Source organism: Aspergillus mulundensis (genome assembly GCF_003369625.1).
Source record: "Aspergillus mulundensis strain DSM 5745 chromosome Unknown scaffold_0, whole genome shotgun sequence".
Taxonomy (NCBI): Eukaryota; Fungi; Ascomycota; class Eurotiomycetes; order Eurotiales; family Aspergillaceae; genus Aspergillus; species Aspergillus mulundensis.
In genome coordinates, this window is record NW_020797888.1 from 5,026,514 (window position 1) to 5,044,399 (window position 17,886).

At 47.6% G+C, this 17,886-nt stretch overlaps 5 protein-coding genes across 5 annotated transcripts; 1 reads left to right on the forward strand and 4 right to left on the reverse strand.

Annotated features, from left to right (window-relative positions):
- Positions 1 to 2,486: 2,486 nt before the first annotated feature.
- Positions 2,487 to 4,411, reverse strand: DSM5745_01377 (Ytp1 family protein; the record flags this gene model as incomplete). The annotated part of the gene is made up of 4 exons (XM_026743393.1): positions 2,487 to 2,666; positions 2,714 to 3,406; positions 3,454 to 4,100; positions 4,162 to 4,411. The coding sequence occupies 4 exons, from the start codon at positions 4,409 to 4,411 to the stop codon at positions 2,487 to 2,489; spliced, it is 1,770 nt and encodes a 589-aa protein (XP_026609238.1).
- Positions 4,412 to 8,119: 3,708 nt separating this feature from the next.
- DSM5745_01378 (dienelactone hydrolase family protein) lies at positions 8,120 to 9,056 on the reverse strand (the record flags this gene model as incomplete). The annotated part of the gene is made up of 4 exons (XM_026743394.1): positions 8,120 to 8,322; positions 8,394 to 8,511; positions 8,568 to 8,896; positions 8,969 to 9,056. 4 exons carry the CDS (start codon positions 9,054 to 9,056, stop codon positions 8,120 to 8,122), a joined length of 738 nt encoding a protein of 245 aa, XP_026609239.1.
- Positions 9,057 to 10,104: 1,048 nt separating this feature from the next.
- DSM5745_01379 (uncharacterized protein) lies at positions 10,105 to 10,647 on the reverse strand (the record flags this gene model as incomplete). The annotated part of the gene is made up of 2 exons (XM_026743395.1): positions 10,105 to 10,508; positions 10,551 to 10,647. The coding sequence occupies 2 exons, from the start codon at positions 10,645 to 10,647 to the stop codon at positions 10,105 to 10,107; spliced, it is 501 nt and encodes a 166-aa protein (XP_026609240.1).
- Positions 10,648 to 10,971: 324 nt separating this feature from the next.
- DSM5745_01380 (fungal specific transcription factor domain-containing protein) lies at positions 10,972 to 13,504 on the reverse strand (the record flags this gene model as incomplete). The annotated part of the gene is made up of 7 exons (XM_026743396.1): positions 10,972 to 11,618; positions 11,676 to 11,856; positions 11,906 to 12,084; positions 12,150 to 12,298; positions 12,348 to 12,472; positions 12,532 to 13,328; positions 13,396 to 13,504. The coding sequence occupies 7 exons, from the start codon at positions 13,502 to 13,504 to the stop codon at positions 10,972 to 10,974; spliced, it is 2,187 nt and encodes a 728-aa protein (XP_026609241.1).
- A 1,630-nt stretch (positions 13,505 to 15,134) lies between these two features.
- Positions 15,135 to 15,988, forward strand: DSM5745_01381 (HpcH/HpaI aldolase family protein; the record flags this gene model as incomplete). The annotated part of the gene is made up of 2 exons (XM_026743397.1): positions 15,135 to 15,447; positions 15,504 to 15,988. 2 exons carry the CDS (start codon positions 15,135 to 15,137, stop codon positions 15,986 to 15,988), a joined length of 798 nt encoding a protein of 265 aa, XP_026609242.1.
- Between the last annotated feature and the right edge of the window lie 1,898 nt (positions 15,989 to 17,886).

Consider the following 17,886-nt stretch of genomic DNA (forward strand, 5'->3'; position numbering starts at 1 on the left):
TAATATTATTATTATTTTAATAATATATTTAAGGCTAACGCCCTAGTAAAAAATAATTAGCTAAAAATTAGTTTTTATATATTTTAGGCCTTAAGATTTAATATTAATCCCCTATTAAATAGCCTTCTTAATACTTTATTTTGTACCTGGTTAGCCTAATCAAGGTTTTCACATACGGAGACATGCACCAAAAGTTTCCGCACGCCAAGAATGCCAAGGGTTGGTATTACGTGTTTAGGAATATATAATAATTACTATAAAAATAGTAATATTTAATACTTTTTTATAATTACTTTTTTATGCCCCTTTAATAGCTTTATATTTTATAATTTAATAAATTTTATAATATTATTTTTATACCGTAACTTGGCCTATTTTAATAAATTTTTAATATTTTAACCTAATTTTTAGCTTAAATTAATTACTTAATCCTCTTTTATAATTTTCTTAATTTTTAACGCTGGTTTTTTTATATAATAATACCTAAAAATAAGTTTTATTTTAATAAGGTTTAAGTGCAAGTTTTAACTTTTTAAGTTATTAATAAGCGTGTAGTAAAGATTTTTAGGCTCCTAAAACTTTTTATATATATTATTTATAATATTATTAAAAAAGGTAAACACCAGGGCTATCAGCCAAAAAAAACTAAAGTTTTTTAAATATATATTAAATTTATTAAAAATGGTAAGCGCTTTAAAAGGCCTGTTAAAATTAATAAAAATATTTAAAAAATTATAATAATTTTAATTATAATAAATTATTTAGGGCGCAAGAAGTTTTTAAAAATTTTTATATTTAAAGCTAGTATTTCTTATTTTTTTATTTTATAAATTTTTTATAAATATAAACTTTTTTTTATTAAGCCCTTTTATAAACCTAGTTTAACTAAAGCTACTTAAATTAAATACTTAAAGTTTTATATAGCTTATTAAAACTAGACTATTAAAAACTAAAAATATATAATTTTTATTAATAAAACCTTAATTATTTTAGGCTAACGCCATGGCTTGATTTAAGTATAAAAAATAATAAAAAATAAATATAATTAAACCTATATTTAAAGGTGTTAAAAGGGGTATTTTAACTTTATAATATAAAATTACTTTACCTATAATAAAAAGGGGCCTTTGTATATTTTTAAAATAAAAATAACCTAGTAAAAATATTAAGTAACCCACAAGATTAATAAGTTAAATTATAAGTTAAAGCCTATATTAAAGGCTAAATAAAAGATTAGTATAATATTAAAATAACTTAATTTATGCCTAAGAAAAGGTGGCTAAAGGCCTTAATAAAAGTAAAATAAGGCTAATAGCAAGCTAAAAAAAAGCGTTAGTAAAGGGATTAATTAGTATTAATACTAGGTAGTTAATTTTTAAAGCTATTTTTAACTCCCGTAGTTAAATACTAACACCTTTTTTTATAAAAAATTTTAAAGTCTTTTTTTATTTTTTTTACCTAAGAATATATAATTAAACAGCTAAATACTATTATTTTTAAAAATAAGGCCCCCGCTTATTAATACTAAATTTAAAAGTATATATATAATATTATAAAGGTTTAAAAAATTATAAATTAGCCTGGTAATTTACTAAATTTTAACGTTATTAAGTTTACTTAGGCCTAAATAAAAAAGTATATAACTTTACACGAAGCGCCTTAGGATAAAAAAACTAGTAAAGTAACCTGGTATAAAGCTTAAAAAAAGCTTTTTTAAAAAACTATTTAATACTAAATTAAAAGGCTAGTTTAACATATTTAAAAGGTTATTTGCTATAAAAAAGGCAATAAGTATTAAAAGGCTTATAAAAATTAAGATACCTATAGTTAAAAGGGCCGTAAAGTAAAGGGAAAGCTTTTTAAGTATTAAAACCTTTTTTTACTAAAAGATAATAATAATTAGGAGTTTAAATAGCTTTATTTTTTAATTTTAAGGGGCATTTTTAGTTTTAGTATAGCCTGTGTACCCTTGGAATTTGTTTCTATGGTAATTATATGTAAAAAAATTTGAAAGTTACACAAAGCTTACTAGCATGTGCGGAAACTTTTGGTGCACGTCTCCGTACTTGAGGTACCTAGACGCAAGTCACATGACTCTTGTTTTTATGAGTGGAGCACCTCATGAATGAAACAATCACATTCTTAACCACATCATCATTATCCATGTCCATGTCCATAGACATCAACGTTCATATCAACATTTCATGCGTATCATACCAAAGAAACAACATAAGGTATCAAAAGAGGTCCTGATAAATGGCAACTGAAGACAACACATGCCAGCAACAGCAGCCGAAACAAAGCCAAATACCAGGCTATACAAATCAACGGTATAAAGGGGTATAATACTCGTTCCAAAACACCACGCTATGTTTTTGTGGTTTGAGTTTCTTTCGTGAGACAAGATCCTGGCTTGCCAGGTATCCGGGGGTGGTAACACTAGAGCCAGGCAAAAGTGTCGGGTATTATCATTATTTGGAAGGCGATTACGCGGGGAACCGGTAGGGAGCGAGCTGCCGCCGGGCCTGCCGCTTGACGGCCCAGGCTTTGATGGAAATGACGATGATTTCCCAAGCCATGATGAAGACGGTCAAGCCCATCGCGATGCTGGTAGCGAACATGGCATCGAGCTCGTAGTATTCCAATGCTTCGACGACGTTGCGAGCCTGTTTATGTTAACTCATGTTCCTTGTTTGAGTCTGCAGGGACTTACACTCAGCATGAAGATGAGACCCCCAGAAATCAAGCAGAAGGAGGCGACAATCTCGGTCGGCGGGCGAGAAGGCAGGTACGAACTTGGCGGCTTCAGGTACATCAAGACGTAAGTCACGCCTCGGGCCAAGGCAAAGCCAATCAGCATATTACCCCACGACTTGTGGACCATGCTGGAGACCATGCTAGTCTGGTGGTGTCCTCCCATCATCATACCCAGAAGCAGGATAATAAGCGCCGGCATCGGGTTAAGCGACACCTCCTGGGTATCGGGCGCGCTCCAAGCGTGGGCGGTTTCCGCTTCCAGGTGAGTAGGAGCACGCAGGATGGTGTTGTTCAGCCAGCTCTTGAGGCGCCTCGACTCGAGAAGCATACCACACAGGCCTCCACCGAAGAACAGGACGGCGATCGATACGTGCTCAAAATCGGTAGCGGTCCAAGCACCACCCCAACCGTTGAGATGCTCGAGAAAGACATTGCTCACGCCGTAGGAGAAGATGACCGCCGACTCGGTGAATTCACCACTGCGAATCTTGGCCTTCCAGCCGACAATCTCGCGCGGAGGCTTAACGTTCCAGGCCCAGCCCAAATCCGCCCAGCAACCCATCATCCGGCCGAGAGTGAGGATCCCGTACCAGAAGAAGATGCTGCCTTTGATGAAGTGTGCCAGGCCGTTGAAGACTTCCCTGTCGCGCTATATGTTGTTAGCGGAGCTCATAAAGGCTAGGTCGCTATACTCACGAAAACACCGCCGTAAGTCACGCAACCGGTGACAAGCGCAATGGTACCGAGCAGCAGAATCAGTCTATCGATGACATTGTATACGAAGTTGAGGATCCGAAGGGCGCGGGCAGAGACCAAGGTCGGGACGCGCTTGGCGAGGAAACGATCGAGGACGCCGGTGCGCATGAAGCCGCGGGACTCGGAAGGTGACTCAGGAATATCCTCCTCTGGTTTCTCGAAGCCGTCATACTCATCGGAAGGCGAAGGGCAAGACGAGCTCGCGCGACTGTGAAGAGACGCCGTGTTCCGCTCAGTGCCCTGGCCGCTGTCCCTCGACCAGCGGTATTCATGGCGAATGCCGGCAGGGAAGGTAGTCGGGCTCTCAGCCATGTCGTCAGTCGACACGGGTAGGAACTGCGCGCGTTCATAGGCGTTCTCGGCCTTTTCGCCTCGACCGGCATAGGCGAAGATCAGCGCCATCACGATCTGCGCCGCGATCACCCAAGTCGCGACCCATCCAATCTTGTGGTGGACATTGTTCTCATAGAGATCGGGGGTCTGGGTATTGTAGACGATACCGACGAACAAACCGACCGCGTTCAGCACGAGGAAAACGAATTGCGACAGGAGCGCCAAGCGGGACCGCGCGATGCTCAACATCACAGCTAGAATGGGTCAATTCGCGATGCGCAACGTGAGGATTGCCGAAGCGGGGGTAAAACGTACCTGTTGGTAGCACGAAGCACCATGCGAGAACCATGAGCGCAATATGTGCCACGATCCATCCCGTGTACTGCCCGTAGGCAAAGTAGCTCATGGGCGAGTCGTCGTTTGTCTCCGGTTGCGCCTGTTCGTGAGAGGCGCCCATGTCCATATCCATATTCATATCCTCATGGTCATCGCCGTGGGCGAGAGCGCTCGCGATAGAGGCTAGTAGGAGAGCCGCGAGCGTGGCGCGCGAGATGCGCTGTAGCATGGCGCAAAGTTTATCTATAAAAAGGACGCGAAAAGGCAATTTTAAGCTCTCCGAGTCCGTGGACAGCTGCTATCAGTCGAGCTACAGCTCTAGCAGTAGAAATCGAAGCGAATGTACGGTGTACGGAGCTCGCGGAAGCCGAGAAGAGCTGTGAGGGGAATGCAGCCTCCGTCGTCACTGCCGCTCTATAGGGCTGAAGAGCTGAAGGTGCAAAGTATACGCCTAGAGGGAAGGGAGACGGTGAGAAGCGGGCATAAGAGGGAGAGAGCAAGAGGCAGGGAAAGGGAAGACAAGAAGAGTGAGAAAAGGAACGGGCGGTCTTTTATTCAATAATTTCTTGACCTGACTCTGTTGTACTTCGGAGACAGGCGGGGATAGCACTGGAGCTGGCCGTGGAAATTAGAGTGGGACTTGCTCTTTCCAGCGTCTGCACCTTTGGGCTTGTCGATGCAAAAGATTTTCATTTCCATCACACTATCACGCTCTACACCGTCTGTCCATCGGTATTTGGCCTCTAAGACACTGCTTCATCCCAGATACCTCGATTATAAGTCTTCACAGTTCCATCTCAATATCAGAGTGCAAAAAGACAGGGCAGCGACGTCATCAGTCATACGATAGCAGCCCTGGAGTGTGGAAGACATTTGGTCTGGGCCTTCATCTTGGTTCTTCAGCCTTCACGGGCACGGCGCACAAGCACTTTCCTAGCACAGCAATTGAGAGAGCCGGGCGAAAATCGGGCTCGGAGTCATCGGCAGAGTGACTTCAATCCAGCTCACTCGGTGCCAAGCTTGGAGATGACCTCATTAGGTACTGTGCCTGGCCCCCATACATACTCTGTTTCTGAGAGAGAAGATGGTTGCGATCAGTCTGATGCTGCCTAGTATGTCTCGCAAGTCGCAAGCCACAGATATCTATCTACACTACTCTAGGTAAGCACTTGGGTACGGCGTAAGCGTATAAGTATTCGATGTTTGACGGTAGACTGATGTATAGTCCGATACCCGTAGGGCTGTTGTGGATCCAGCCGAGAACTATGAGGACAGTGGAGAGCTTAACCAGGGATCATGGTAGTCACGGCAGAAGAGGCTTTCTCAACCAGGTCAAACCGCGAGACTCTAAGAGGAGATACTCCGGAGATTCCAGAGCCTGTGTAACTATCCCAGGCACCAGCATTCAGCCAGGAGTTGGCCAGTTTAGGTGTTCTCATCTGACAACCCAACCGAAGATCCCTGGCTTGGCGCTGGTGCATCCGGGCCTTCCGCAGAACCACGCTTATCACCACGCACCCGCCCATGAGTCCATGACCATGAGTCTGGCAACGTTCCCTGGATCAAGCATGCTCTAATAATGATGTCGCCTGCCATTGGTTTGCTAAGTTGCTTACAGAGTAGTGGCATGACTCATCGACTCTGCTTCGGCTGATGGAGCCATTCCAAGGCTCTTATACTCATCCTCCGCTGCTATACACTTACCGGTACGCCAACACTAGCAATGCACAGCACTTTTGCTGCATAAAGGTGGTCAGTCCCCGCATCTTACGATCACACGCCGGCAGCCATGAGCACCAACATAAGTCTGATTCAGCTGATTGGAAATGGCTCATGGTGATTGATAATAGCGAGTTCACAACTCCAGCCTCTTTTTTCAAGGTCACTTGGACCCCGGTGGATCCGGTCCGCCCATCATTGTTTTCCTTGATCCTTCGGAGACTTTCTCCCGAGTCAGCCTTTGATGTCCTCGCAGCCTCGCAGCCTCGCAAGCCTCAGCATTAGGCATCATCAATCCTTGCCAGATGGTGTGCACCCAGGCTGCAGAGTGCAGACGGCTGGCAACGGGCAACTGTGCATATTTGGCAGTTGGTGCCGCTGGCCCTGGAGATTGTTAAGCCATACTCCAACGGCATATACTACAGCAAATTAAGCTCGGAAGTCCGGCACCCAGCAGAACCCAGGCAGGATCCTTGAATCCTTGGACCTTCATCCCTGGCAAAGTCACGGAGCACTACTGCTTAATAATGCCATGCACGCATCCCGAAAGGTAATCTCCGGCAACAAGTCATCGAATCACAGGCAATCCATGTTTTTCATGTGGCCCGTGAACCTATGAAAATTTCGGCGGGAGATCCCGCATTCAGAATGGAAGATGGATCCTTAAGTCCATGATATTCCATGCCAACTTGCCAAGTCTGGCAATGCTGGCAATTGTGGCATAAAGAGTCCGAGCTTCCCATCGGATACTCGGAATATCGGATTCTCGGATGCCCGATGTGGCCTTGGCAGTGGGCTACTGGGCTAGTCTAATATATTCGAGAGGTTACTTGGACATCAACCCTTGAACTCGCTCCGGTCTTGTGATCAGATGATCGCGTGATTGTCTGAGGTATATTATCTCGGATGAGTACTTACAGTCCCTTGAATGAGCAGAATCAGGGCATATGTTGTTATCCAACTATCAACCCCCAATCAAGTTTTCTTTCAATAGCATCATGCCATGCATTCTGCTCCGGAGTAGGGTAGACTACGATGGGGAATCAGGGTTGTGTCCACTATGTCTACAGTAGCGCCAAAAGGTTAATCACCGTATGAGATCAGTCCCCAGTCAAGGTCATCGAGGTCTAGACTACGGGCTGCGCTCTCGCCATATCCTCGGTGCTAACCGTGATATATATTCCTGAGCAAGGAAGAGTTAAGGACAAGCCTCTTTAAATAATACTAACCAGTACCCTTATGATCTTTAATCACTACCTAGCCTAGCAAGCTCATGGCACTTTCATCTCGGTTGACTGTCCGGGTTTAAGTACGATCCCTCGTCCGAATACTGATTCGTTCAAGTGAAAGGTTTATAGAGCGAGTCTTGCCCGTCAGGAAGTACTGCTACAGCCATACGTTGCCTACCTAATACCTAGTTCAAGAACAAATCAGCCCCGAAAGACTCGCGAGCTGGTCTCCGGGCCTTGATCCGTGTTATCGCAAGTCGTCTTTAGCACAAACACTTGTAGGTATATATATCGGTTCGGTTGCACTGTTTAGGCTAGAACCGCATCATACACCTATGCTCACCGACTACAAGGTAATAATAGTAGATATGTCATCCTTGAAGTCGAACATACATCCAGCCATAGGATCCTCTACTCCGTCATCAGCATACCAGGCTCGAACCCCATGCCTACGGTCTAGGCCCTACAAACTGCGCATGTCGCCACCCCCAGGATCTTAGCATGAGCTTGGCTTCTTCTGACCAGTGATTACCCCAGGTCCTAGTAACCAACAACTACGGAGTAGCACTAGTAGGTTCCACTGCCTCTGGGTATGCGGCTCTACTTACTCGTATGTGTGTCGTTCCACTCCTGCACTGCAGCGTGTGAAGCTACCCTGGCCCATGATGTCAGCAGGCTGGGAGGCGGCCGGCTACCTACCGCATGCATACGGGAAACTGCTGGGGCGTACGTGCTGCAGGGCTGGGCGTGATATGATAGGTAGATGTATACTTGTTTGTTTAAATGGCTCTCCACTACGGAGTATATAGGGCTAGATGAGGATACATTGTAAGTTGAAGTCTGCATTAGGAGGTGATAGTAGAATTCAAGAGTACATATCTCTCCAAACCCAATTTGGACAAATTGATAAAAATTTATATATTCATTCATTCCTCATATCCATATACTAGCCCAACTTCATATACAAACAGCCCCCAAGAGTCAATAATCTACAGGTACTGCTTGAACCAGTTAACGGCCTGGACGAACGCCTGCTCCTTGGCGAACTTGTGGTGCTTGTTGCTGAGGTCCGCGCGGACGGCGAAGCCGTGCGTGACGCCGCTGTACAGGTTGATCTGCCAGTTCTGGCCGGTCTTGATGAGGATGTCCTCGGACTTGTGGCGGAGCTCGGTGGTGAAGATCTGGTCGATTTCTGCAGACGCACGATTGTTAGTATACGATGCGGTTACATACACAAGTCCGGCGGGCATGGACGGAACGTACCAGAAGCGCAGATGGAAAGGGGACCAGCAATGGCGGCGAGCTCCTCCTCGGTGACGAACGAGGGGTGAGCGGTGTAACCGACGTCGACCTTGCCGGGCTTCAGGAAGCGGCAGACGTACTATAATCGTCAGTTGGTGGCCCCGAAAAAGAAGTGATGGGCGGGGTGAGGGCTACCTTTCCACCGAAGCAGTAGCCGACAGCAGCGACGCGCTTGACTCCGAGGTCGCCGCGGACGTGCTTGATAGTAGCCTCGACAATGGGGTCGACGGCGGGGGTCTGGTGGTTGGGGAGCCACGCGGGGAGGTCGGCCTTGCCGGACTCCATGTCGCTCAGCTTGATGGGGTCTCCGCGGAAGAGGTCGGGGAGGACAGCGAGGTATCCATTCTCGGCGTACTCGTCGGCGAGGAGCTGGGCGTTGACGTAGACGCCGAAGATGTCGGACAGGATGATGACGGCCTTCTCGGGGGTCTTGTTGTCCTTGGGATAGACGATGTAGGTCTCAGCTGTATAGATAGGTAAATTGTTAGAGCTAGTTCAATTGGAATTGGCGCAGGTTCAGGGTGAGGGGCACGAACTGCCGTTGATGTTCTTGATCTCGCCGACGGGGGTGCCTTCGTGCTTGAAGCCGGAGGCGCAGCAAGCTCCAGGGGGGTTAGAGGCCATGTTGAGTGGATTGAAGGGAGATTTATATGTATAATAAATAAAATAGGAGAGGATAGAGTTGAGTGAGGGGAGCCGAGGGGGAATGGGGAGGATATTTATTTGCCGCCTCTGCTCTGCTTCTGCAGCAAACTCGATCCCCACTTTGCCCCTCCTTGTCCACTTCCCTGGGCCGTCTACGTAAGTGCGACCCTACTACTGCTGCTGTGCCTATAGCAAAGCGGTTCAGAACGGCTCTCTATCGTGCTGACTGCGGACAGGGTTTCAGCTGGGAATGCGCGGTGCGCAAGTGGTCGCAGTGGCAGGGATCTGTTGATGGCATGCAGCTGTACTAGGTACGACCTACCGTTGCCGGGAAATAGGCCGACGTGCCGTCAACCGTTGCGGCAGCCGATAGCGGAGATCGCAATGGCCTCTGTATCAGAGTTCACACATTCTATCCATCCAGAAGTGTTGATGCGACCAATCTCAAGCTGCTGAATGCCAATCCTTGGTCCCAAGTCTCTAACACTTCAACCGAGCGGACCGGATCTCTCCCGAAGGCCGCGGGACATACGGAGTATAGACTTGGCAGTTAAAGGGCATTTGATGCTGAAGGAGATAATTGATGTACTGCACTGAGTGCAGTCTTTGAAAACAAGCATTGGCAGATGGGAGGAAAAAGCTTGTGTTGTGAATACGAGCCACGGATCGCCGGCACCCTTACGGTATCTACCCAAGGCTGCCTTAACAGAGCCTGAAGATCCTGTTGACATTGTGGATCAAAGCATGGCCGTCGCCTCACCGACTCAAAACATCCACTCTTTGCGTTGCTGAACCAAACAAGGGGACGTTATACGGCAGCCCGAGACGCCATTTTCCACCTCCTCTGCTGTCACGTCGGTGACGAACATTGCCCTACAATGCAATGAATCAATGAAAATCACACTTGAATTGGAAGAGCCTTACCCCGGATAATGGCTCATGACGATGCCGGGTGTCTTTGCAGCATTCGGCGCCCTTCCAGCCCCCCAGGTAACCGGCTCTCCGTGCTGCTTGCTGAAGCGTGATGTTATAACCCGCACCTGAGCCAAGTGCTCAGGCTGATACCAGCGCATCCTGACGGCCATATGCGCCCGGTAAAGGCACCCATAGGGCTAAGCTGAACGGACGAGACTTTAACTCGAGGTGCCTTTCCTTCGATCATGTTCCGGGGCTTCAGATCAGCTGCGGCCAACGCGGTCTCAAGCGTAAAGGAGCAGTCGATGAGGAAGCCGACATGTTGGTCACTCCATTCGGTTGTGATGGTTGAGATGCCTTCCTTGTACAGCTCGCCGTCCTGGTAGATGTTGTACCGTGGAATGACGGTGCTGATGTCTCTGCCAGAGGCTAACTTGATGGCGCGTGATCCGGGTTCCATTTGCTCCAGCAAGGGGAGTGAGACCAGGTTGCGGAGACATAGTCTCCTGAAGTCCGCTGCAAAGTGTTGCGGAATTACCACGAGATTGCAGTACACACTGCTGGCAACTCCGGTGTTAGAACCGGTGATCTCGCCGCGTCGAGCACGAAGACGTGCTTCAATTCCTGTTCGACTTGCCTCAACTTTCAAGTCCATTTTCCGGTGCTGTCTGGTTCTGAAGCTAATACTTTCTCTCGACTGATAATCCACTTCTAACCTATCAGCTTTTGAGACTCAGTGGCTTCGTGGGGGATTCTAGTCCGACGCTGACATCCTATATTTCTTATCATTGGATTTTGGAGACACGAATGCGGCAGCTTCGGAGCTGCCGTCCGAATTTATACTTATTGACAGGATGGCGACTGAACATTGCTTTCGATGTTAACGAGCTTTGATAGGGTAATCTCCCACCCTTTGTTCCCTCTATATTCCAGAGTTCAAACAACTTGCGTGGTGTTTGGAAAGAGAATCCCAGACTCTTTATGAAGGGTGATCGCTCACAAAATGGCGCCCAAGCTCGGCAAAATCTCCCATGTCCTCGCCTGTAAACGCCCAGCGCTGATTTCCATAGATATTTTGGTACAGGCTTTGAGGAATCGCTGCGCTTTCTTCATTTTGGAACGTCTCATAGTTCTCGGGAAGCGGCGCCCAAAGGTGGTTTATATCACCCCATATATCCAAATCGGCAAGGATAGACTGTGGTTCTGGCGCAGTCATCTCAAAATCACCATTAAGAATATCGACACCGGGATATTGTCTTGTGGATGTATCGTCCTGGTGTGTGGATCGCCCTTGACCAGATACATTTGTTGAACCTGCAGCTTGCGAAGCGTCTCCAGTCTGATCGGGAGCCTCGCGAGGAGCTTTTCGCGTTAGGGCTCTGTATGACTCCGGCATATCGAGACGGCTGCACAGCTGCGCCCAGGTCCTTTGAATCTCATGAAACCACCGCGCTGCAAATTTGTTCTCGTGGTCTGCCACGTACTGTATCAGCCCTAAGGCTTCGCCTAATCCAGGAGAAGGCTGAATCCTCTGGTCATCTTCGCAGCTCGAGTCTAAGATTGCCGTAAGGATCATGATGAAGGTCACTGAGAAGATCCCGTCAAAGTCAAAGAAGCCGAACAACGCTGGCACAGTTCACATCAGCTGGGCTGTTGTAGGCTAAGTCAGGCAACACCACTAACCTAGGCATTTATTTTGACGTAGCGCTGTCAGAGTCTTCAGTAGCCTTCTTGCTGCTTCGGTGCACGTTCTGCAAAGTTTTCCTATGGGCGACGAATAAAGAATCCCAGGCTGTGGCGGATTGCCGCTGAGGATTAGTTGGGCTATGTGTAGCATGACCGGGCGAATGGTCAATAGAAGAGCCTAAATCGACTTTAGATAAGTTCTTGACCTGAAGCATGGTTGAGCTTACCTGATAGAACATCAAGTGAAGGGCAGCTGAAGTCCTCAGAGATAGATCGTTTCCAAGTCGCGGCATGCCAGTTGCTAGTTCCATAGGTATTTCGTCAGAAATGTCGTATAGACTTCTGATGATGCTCTGGACATTTGAGATGAATGTGTCTTCAGCCTGAGGTGTGGAGCCGTAAAGCACTACACGAAGTAGATATTAGCTACCGGTTTACACAAAGGAACGTAGATCCGAGCTAAAGACATACCGGTCATTACTTGGCCATAGACTCGAGCTAGCTTAATGCTTGTCCGCATCGGGGCCGCCGGCGTGAATCCAATGGAGTCTGTGGGGAGCGGTTGCTCTATAAGCGCATCGCTGATGCCCGGTGGGCTTCCAGTAGCTGCAGCCAAACGTCTGCATCGATTAACAACGATATATGAGCTGAGGACATATCTTGTATTACCTCTCCTGATGGTAGATTGACCACCACAGCCGGTTGATATGTGTCGCTTCCGATTGCAAGAAACGTGCGGTGGATGACTGCCGGTGGTAGCCGTGAGAAACTGCCAATCGCAGGGCTGTGCTAACCTGAGAATCTGTTAGTTCTGAGAGGAATCAGACCTAAGACTGAACGGCCGGATACGGACATGAACGTATGCCTCTTCTTTCCGATATATGTTTTGTAAGTATACAGCCACTTGGGCAAGTACTTCGACGCCAACCCGTCCAACACTGTACAGTTGGCTCAGCGGAGGCAAACGCTCCCAAACGAATTCAAATAACGAATAGCCAGGGAAGCTATCAGCTCTATACGCTTCACCTCCAAAGTCGCCGGTGAGAAGTCTGGCTATTGCGAAGATGAGAAGAATCTCCAAAGTCCACAGGCTTTCTGTATATGTGGAATCGTCTTTGTTAGCATAAAAAAGCCCGACCTTATCCGAAATTTCACGGGCATCAATATAGTTTTGTGTATGGCCAATATAGAAGACGTGCGTTTCGAGCAGCCTGAAAGCCTCACGCTCATCTGGGAGGGAAGGTATATCAAAGACATGTATGCTCCGTGGCCGTGGTTGGAGTAGATAATTAGCGGTATCTTGTGCCCTTTCCTGACGCTGGCCTGGTCTAGGTCCATCGAGCAGGCTTTGCACTCGAGAGCCGAATGTGTAGCTGGAGCTCAGTGACGAGTCAGCAGCAATTGCTGCAATTGTGTCAGCTAGCAGTCTTTGTATGAGGACATAATGAAGACTACCTGAGCCTGGTGACAGTTCGAATGATTCTGGATTTGTGCTTGTGGCCAAATCTGGGCGCGAGGCCCTCGACAAAAGCCCCAGAGAGTCTACGAGAAAAGCGCTATTATCCGGATGTACGGAGGTCCTTCGGATTCGCGTGGGAGCAGGTGTTGTCACTAGTGATGCTTCGGGGAGCGTCTCTCCTGCTTGAGATCCTGAGTGACAGTAGTATACGCGTCAGAAGATTGACTAGTCTATGAAGCGAGCACTAGAGCCACATACCAGGTCTTATGGCTCGAGTCGTATTCTCATATCTAGCCAAACGAGCTTCCAAGTATTCGATTCTCCTATCGCAGGTTAGACGCTTTTCAAACAGGCCTGAATTGAGCATACGCTACTGAGTACGCTCTCCTTTTACCATGCTCGGAGAAGGTGCAGTCTATGCCTCGCTTCAAGCAATAAGAGCACGGATTATTTCCGGAGCATTTGACTTTTCTCTGTCGGCAGGTTAAGCAGCTAGACGGCGTTACTGATGCTGATCCTATGCCACTTTGGAGCTCAAGTGGATAGGCCTATTGTAACTTACGCTGCAAGGACTTTGGGAATATCCCTCCGACTGCGAGTCGGAGTTGTTTGCCGAGACGAGCCTTGGTGACGAGTGTGACCCCGGGGCATTTTCTTATCACTTCAAAAGTAGATTGGTTGTTCCATTCAATACCAAAAGAGTAAAGCCGCTTCCATGTGCGCTTTTGCTCACAATGATCCAGGAAAGCGGTGATTGCGGTGCCTGTGGACAGGTTGAAGCAGAGGGTCGGAGGCGACATCCGAGAGTGATAAGCGAAGCTGAGGGATACCGTACCCAAGCGACCATTCCATTTTAGTAAATCGGACGGTGGAGGGAGTGAGATAAGAGAGCTTAATCTCCGTCTGTGATTGTGGAGAGTTGGAGTAGATAATGAACCCCGCAAACTAAATTTGTCTCCTGAAGTTGGGATGAAGCAATGAGACCAGCAAAGTGCGATTCATTGAAAACGATCGCTGACGAGAGAAGAAATCTCTTGTTCATTGCACCCTTGTGGTGACAAGCACATACTGGAATAAACTGGCCTAGAACACCGGAAGAGTGCCAAACTCGCCATCAGGCTATGGTATAAATGAGAGAACCTCCAAGGGAGAGGCGACTTAAAGGCTCGTGGTGCTTTCCATGCCATCTAGAGACTCAAGAAGGGCCAAGTGGCTTGAAAATGGTGGCCGGAGAAAGAGCGTTGTCGACTATAGTACAGGTGTCAAATCAGTGGTCACCTCTGCTATTGTGGTTTGAGAGATTTTGACCGCATACTGATTTTAAAGCTCGAGTAGTTGCCTGGCTGCTCGTGGAATTGACCTGCCTGTACAAATCGCCATGCCATAAACGAGCAGCCCGGTGAAGATGAAATCAGTCCAGGGCTATGGAACAGAGCTCAGGCTCAGTGGCCGTTGCAACCGTGAAACTCGGGACTTATCCAGGGGAGGCTATCTAGGGAGGCAACTGGTGAAAATGATGTACGCTTCTCGTGATGAAGGTATTCCGGAAGCCATGAAGTTCATATTCGGAGGCCTAAGCTTGTCGTTAAGCCCGCGGCCGCGGTGCCTCTAGCAGATATTCCATTAACAAAGAGTTCAGGGAGGACGTGGAGCACATGGCAGGCGGCGCATGTTGGGACCTGAGTATCATCCTTACTGGAGGAATTGCTGTCATAGAGAGAATCGCACGGCTTTTCGCTTAGGTGGCCATGGGGTTTGTACTGCTCATAAAGACCTGGTCGGGTCAATGTGACCGAGAAGAGCCATGTTCGACCTGAACATTACGGCTCCTATTTGCGCCCTGCGAGCACTGTAAGGATTCGGAGGACACTGGCGTGTTTCGGAGTAGTCATCCGAAACCAGCAGGAGTTCATGCTAAAAAGAGACCATGTCCTCGCCCCAAGCAGTCATTTGAATGGAACGCATCACGTTCCCAGCATTTACCGTCCCCATCCGTCATGACATCTTTCTACTCAAACAATCTCGAAATCTGTGTGGCTTCTGGCCAACTTTGCAAATCGTTTGGCATCAAAATATCGCCCAACGCTCAAGTCGTCCAAATCGCACGCGACGCGGGCTTTGACTCGCTCTTTATTGATTTGGAACATGCGTGGCTCACTTTGGCTGAGGCGAGTAACCTATGCAATGTTGGCCACTTATGCGGCATCACACCGTTCGTGCGCGTGCCACACCAGTGTGGTAATGGTTATGTACAGAGAGTTCTCGATGGCGGTGCGATGGGTGTGATTTTCCCGCATATTCACAATGCAGGTACGTGCTCTTAAAGGGTTATACACAAGGTCATCCGCGCTGACCAAGTCTATTAGCCGATGCAAGGGCAGTTGTGAGTATTAGCAAGTACCCCCCTCTAGGCTGTAGGTCAATGACCGGCCAGATGCCCATGTTTGGCATGCGAGCGCTGGCAGTTGACCAGACTATTGACTTCTGCAACAAATCCGGTTCCACTGTCTTCGCCATGATTGAAAGCAAGGATGCTGTGGAAAATGCTGAGGAGATTGCCGCTGTTGAAGGCGTTGACGTTGTTTTGGTCGGGTCGATGGACCTCACAATTGATCTTGGAATTGGAGGCAAGTTTGACAGGCCAGAATACCAATCCTCGCTTGAGAAAATCAGCCAAGCTTGTCACGCGCACGACAAAGTTTTCGGTGTAGCTGGCGTTTATGATAACCCCGAGCTACAGGGTTGGATAATTAACGGCTTGGGGGCAAGATTCATGCTTGTTCAGCAAGATTCTTCCTTGTTGTCAATAGGAGGCGCAAAAGCAGTCAAAGCTCTACCGTCTGCCACTTAGTCGTAGGCCATTGAATGGGAGCTGTATTATTCTCTTGTGCATTCAACCAAGACTCGATGTGAGGGAAAGATAATTGGAATTTCATCAATCGGTCTTCTGATGTTTGGTGAGAATGAACCTCAAAGTATAGATCTCTCAAGGATTAACTGGTGAAAAGGGGATTTAAGTAGAGGTAAGTGTTCTTAAGAAAGGAAGAAACCGAAGTCTCCAAAAAGTCCACACAGCTGAAGACAGAACTTCTGTATACCTAAGTGTTGACGTTGTACTCCAGAGAAAACTGTTAGTGTCTGAGGAGATCTGGGGAACCCCGGTCAGTCACATGACTCTTATATCCTAGAACAGCTTAGCGTCGTCGAAGCGAGAAAGATGCGCCAAGCCCCGGTCGGAGGACCGAGACTGAGTCAGCAACCCACAACGCCAAATTCCAACCCTAAACCTGCACCTTTTCGTTTCGATTTCCGTCCCCATCGCCAGCGCCGACAGCAAGCCCACCGACCACCCTCCCGTCAACACCGTTTTCCCGACGTTTTCATACTCGCCGATTATTCAAGATGACTCACGAGTCCGTCTGGTACAGCCGTCCCCGCACGTATGTACACCTTTTCCGCTGCGGTTGAACTTGGGAGGTTGATGGGATGCTAACGAATATTCCGCGACAGTTACGGCAAGGGTTCCCGTCAATGGTGTGTTTAGCCTTCCTCCCATATCTATCCTGGACGAATATGCGAAAAAGAAGCGGATATTGAAGAAGGAATTGGGCATGGAACTTGGAGATTCGGATTCGCAAAGGACAAATTGGACGTGAATGGTTTCTAATTGGGATCTTCGAACAGCCGTGTCTGCTCTCACCGCGCCGGTCTGATCCGCAAGTACGGTGTAAGGATACCTTCCCTCGGAACCGAAATTTGCTACACTGGGACTGGGTGACTGATTGGATTCTGGTTTAGATGGACATCTGCCGTCAGTGCTTCCGTGAGAAGGCCTCCGACATTGGTTTCTTCAAGGTTGGTTTCCCTTATCTTTTTGTCTCCAATGGTGGATCCGGGCTTGAGAAGATGGAGGTGGTGGATGGCTTGCGACGATTCATTGGGGTTACGATAAACGAACGGCCGCTGACAAGGTTCTGCTTTAAGTACCGATAAATCAATCGCCAATGTTCTCCCGCCATGACGGTTCCGTATCCGTGCTCGGTACCGGTACCGGCACCATCTCAGCTCGCCAGTTATATAATACACTATTCGAAGGAAGCCGATTTACGATTCGATTCCAATCACGTACCCGATTTGCCTGAATATCTACGATTCCGACGGGCGTGAGACGAACTGGGCTGGATTTATGAATGATCAAGAGCACGTGATATTGAATTGGCAATGGTTGGGCCTGGAATGAAAAAAAGGATACTAGAAAAAAGGATTGCACGACTTTTCTTTTTTTTAATGACGAACTGAGCCTTGCGCGGCGAACGTTTGCGCGTCGTCGGTGTTGACAGACAATATCAATTTCTCAATTCACGGGTGTTTCGCTTTCTCCGTCCAGACCCAGCTCAATCGGGGCATCTTATACGATAGGGATATGGATCTCTGATTGGGCAGCTTCCAATTTTAGCCCAAAAAATACTGGCCAGCTAAGGACCTTGCCTGGGACCTAATACTAGCCTGAAATTGTAGTCCTGGGGATACATGTCCCCTAGATGCTGGCTTCAGCTATGAAATCCAACCTCCAGGTGATTAGCTCTGGAGGTCAAAATAGAATCGATTGGCCTGACCCGGCTTATCAAACAATCCTCAGACAGCGCTTGCGTCCCATAGCGAAGTAAAGCCTCGCATAGCATACCATAGGTATCATCACATCTAATCTATCTCTACAACTCGCAACCTCTACATAAATAAGCATGCACA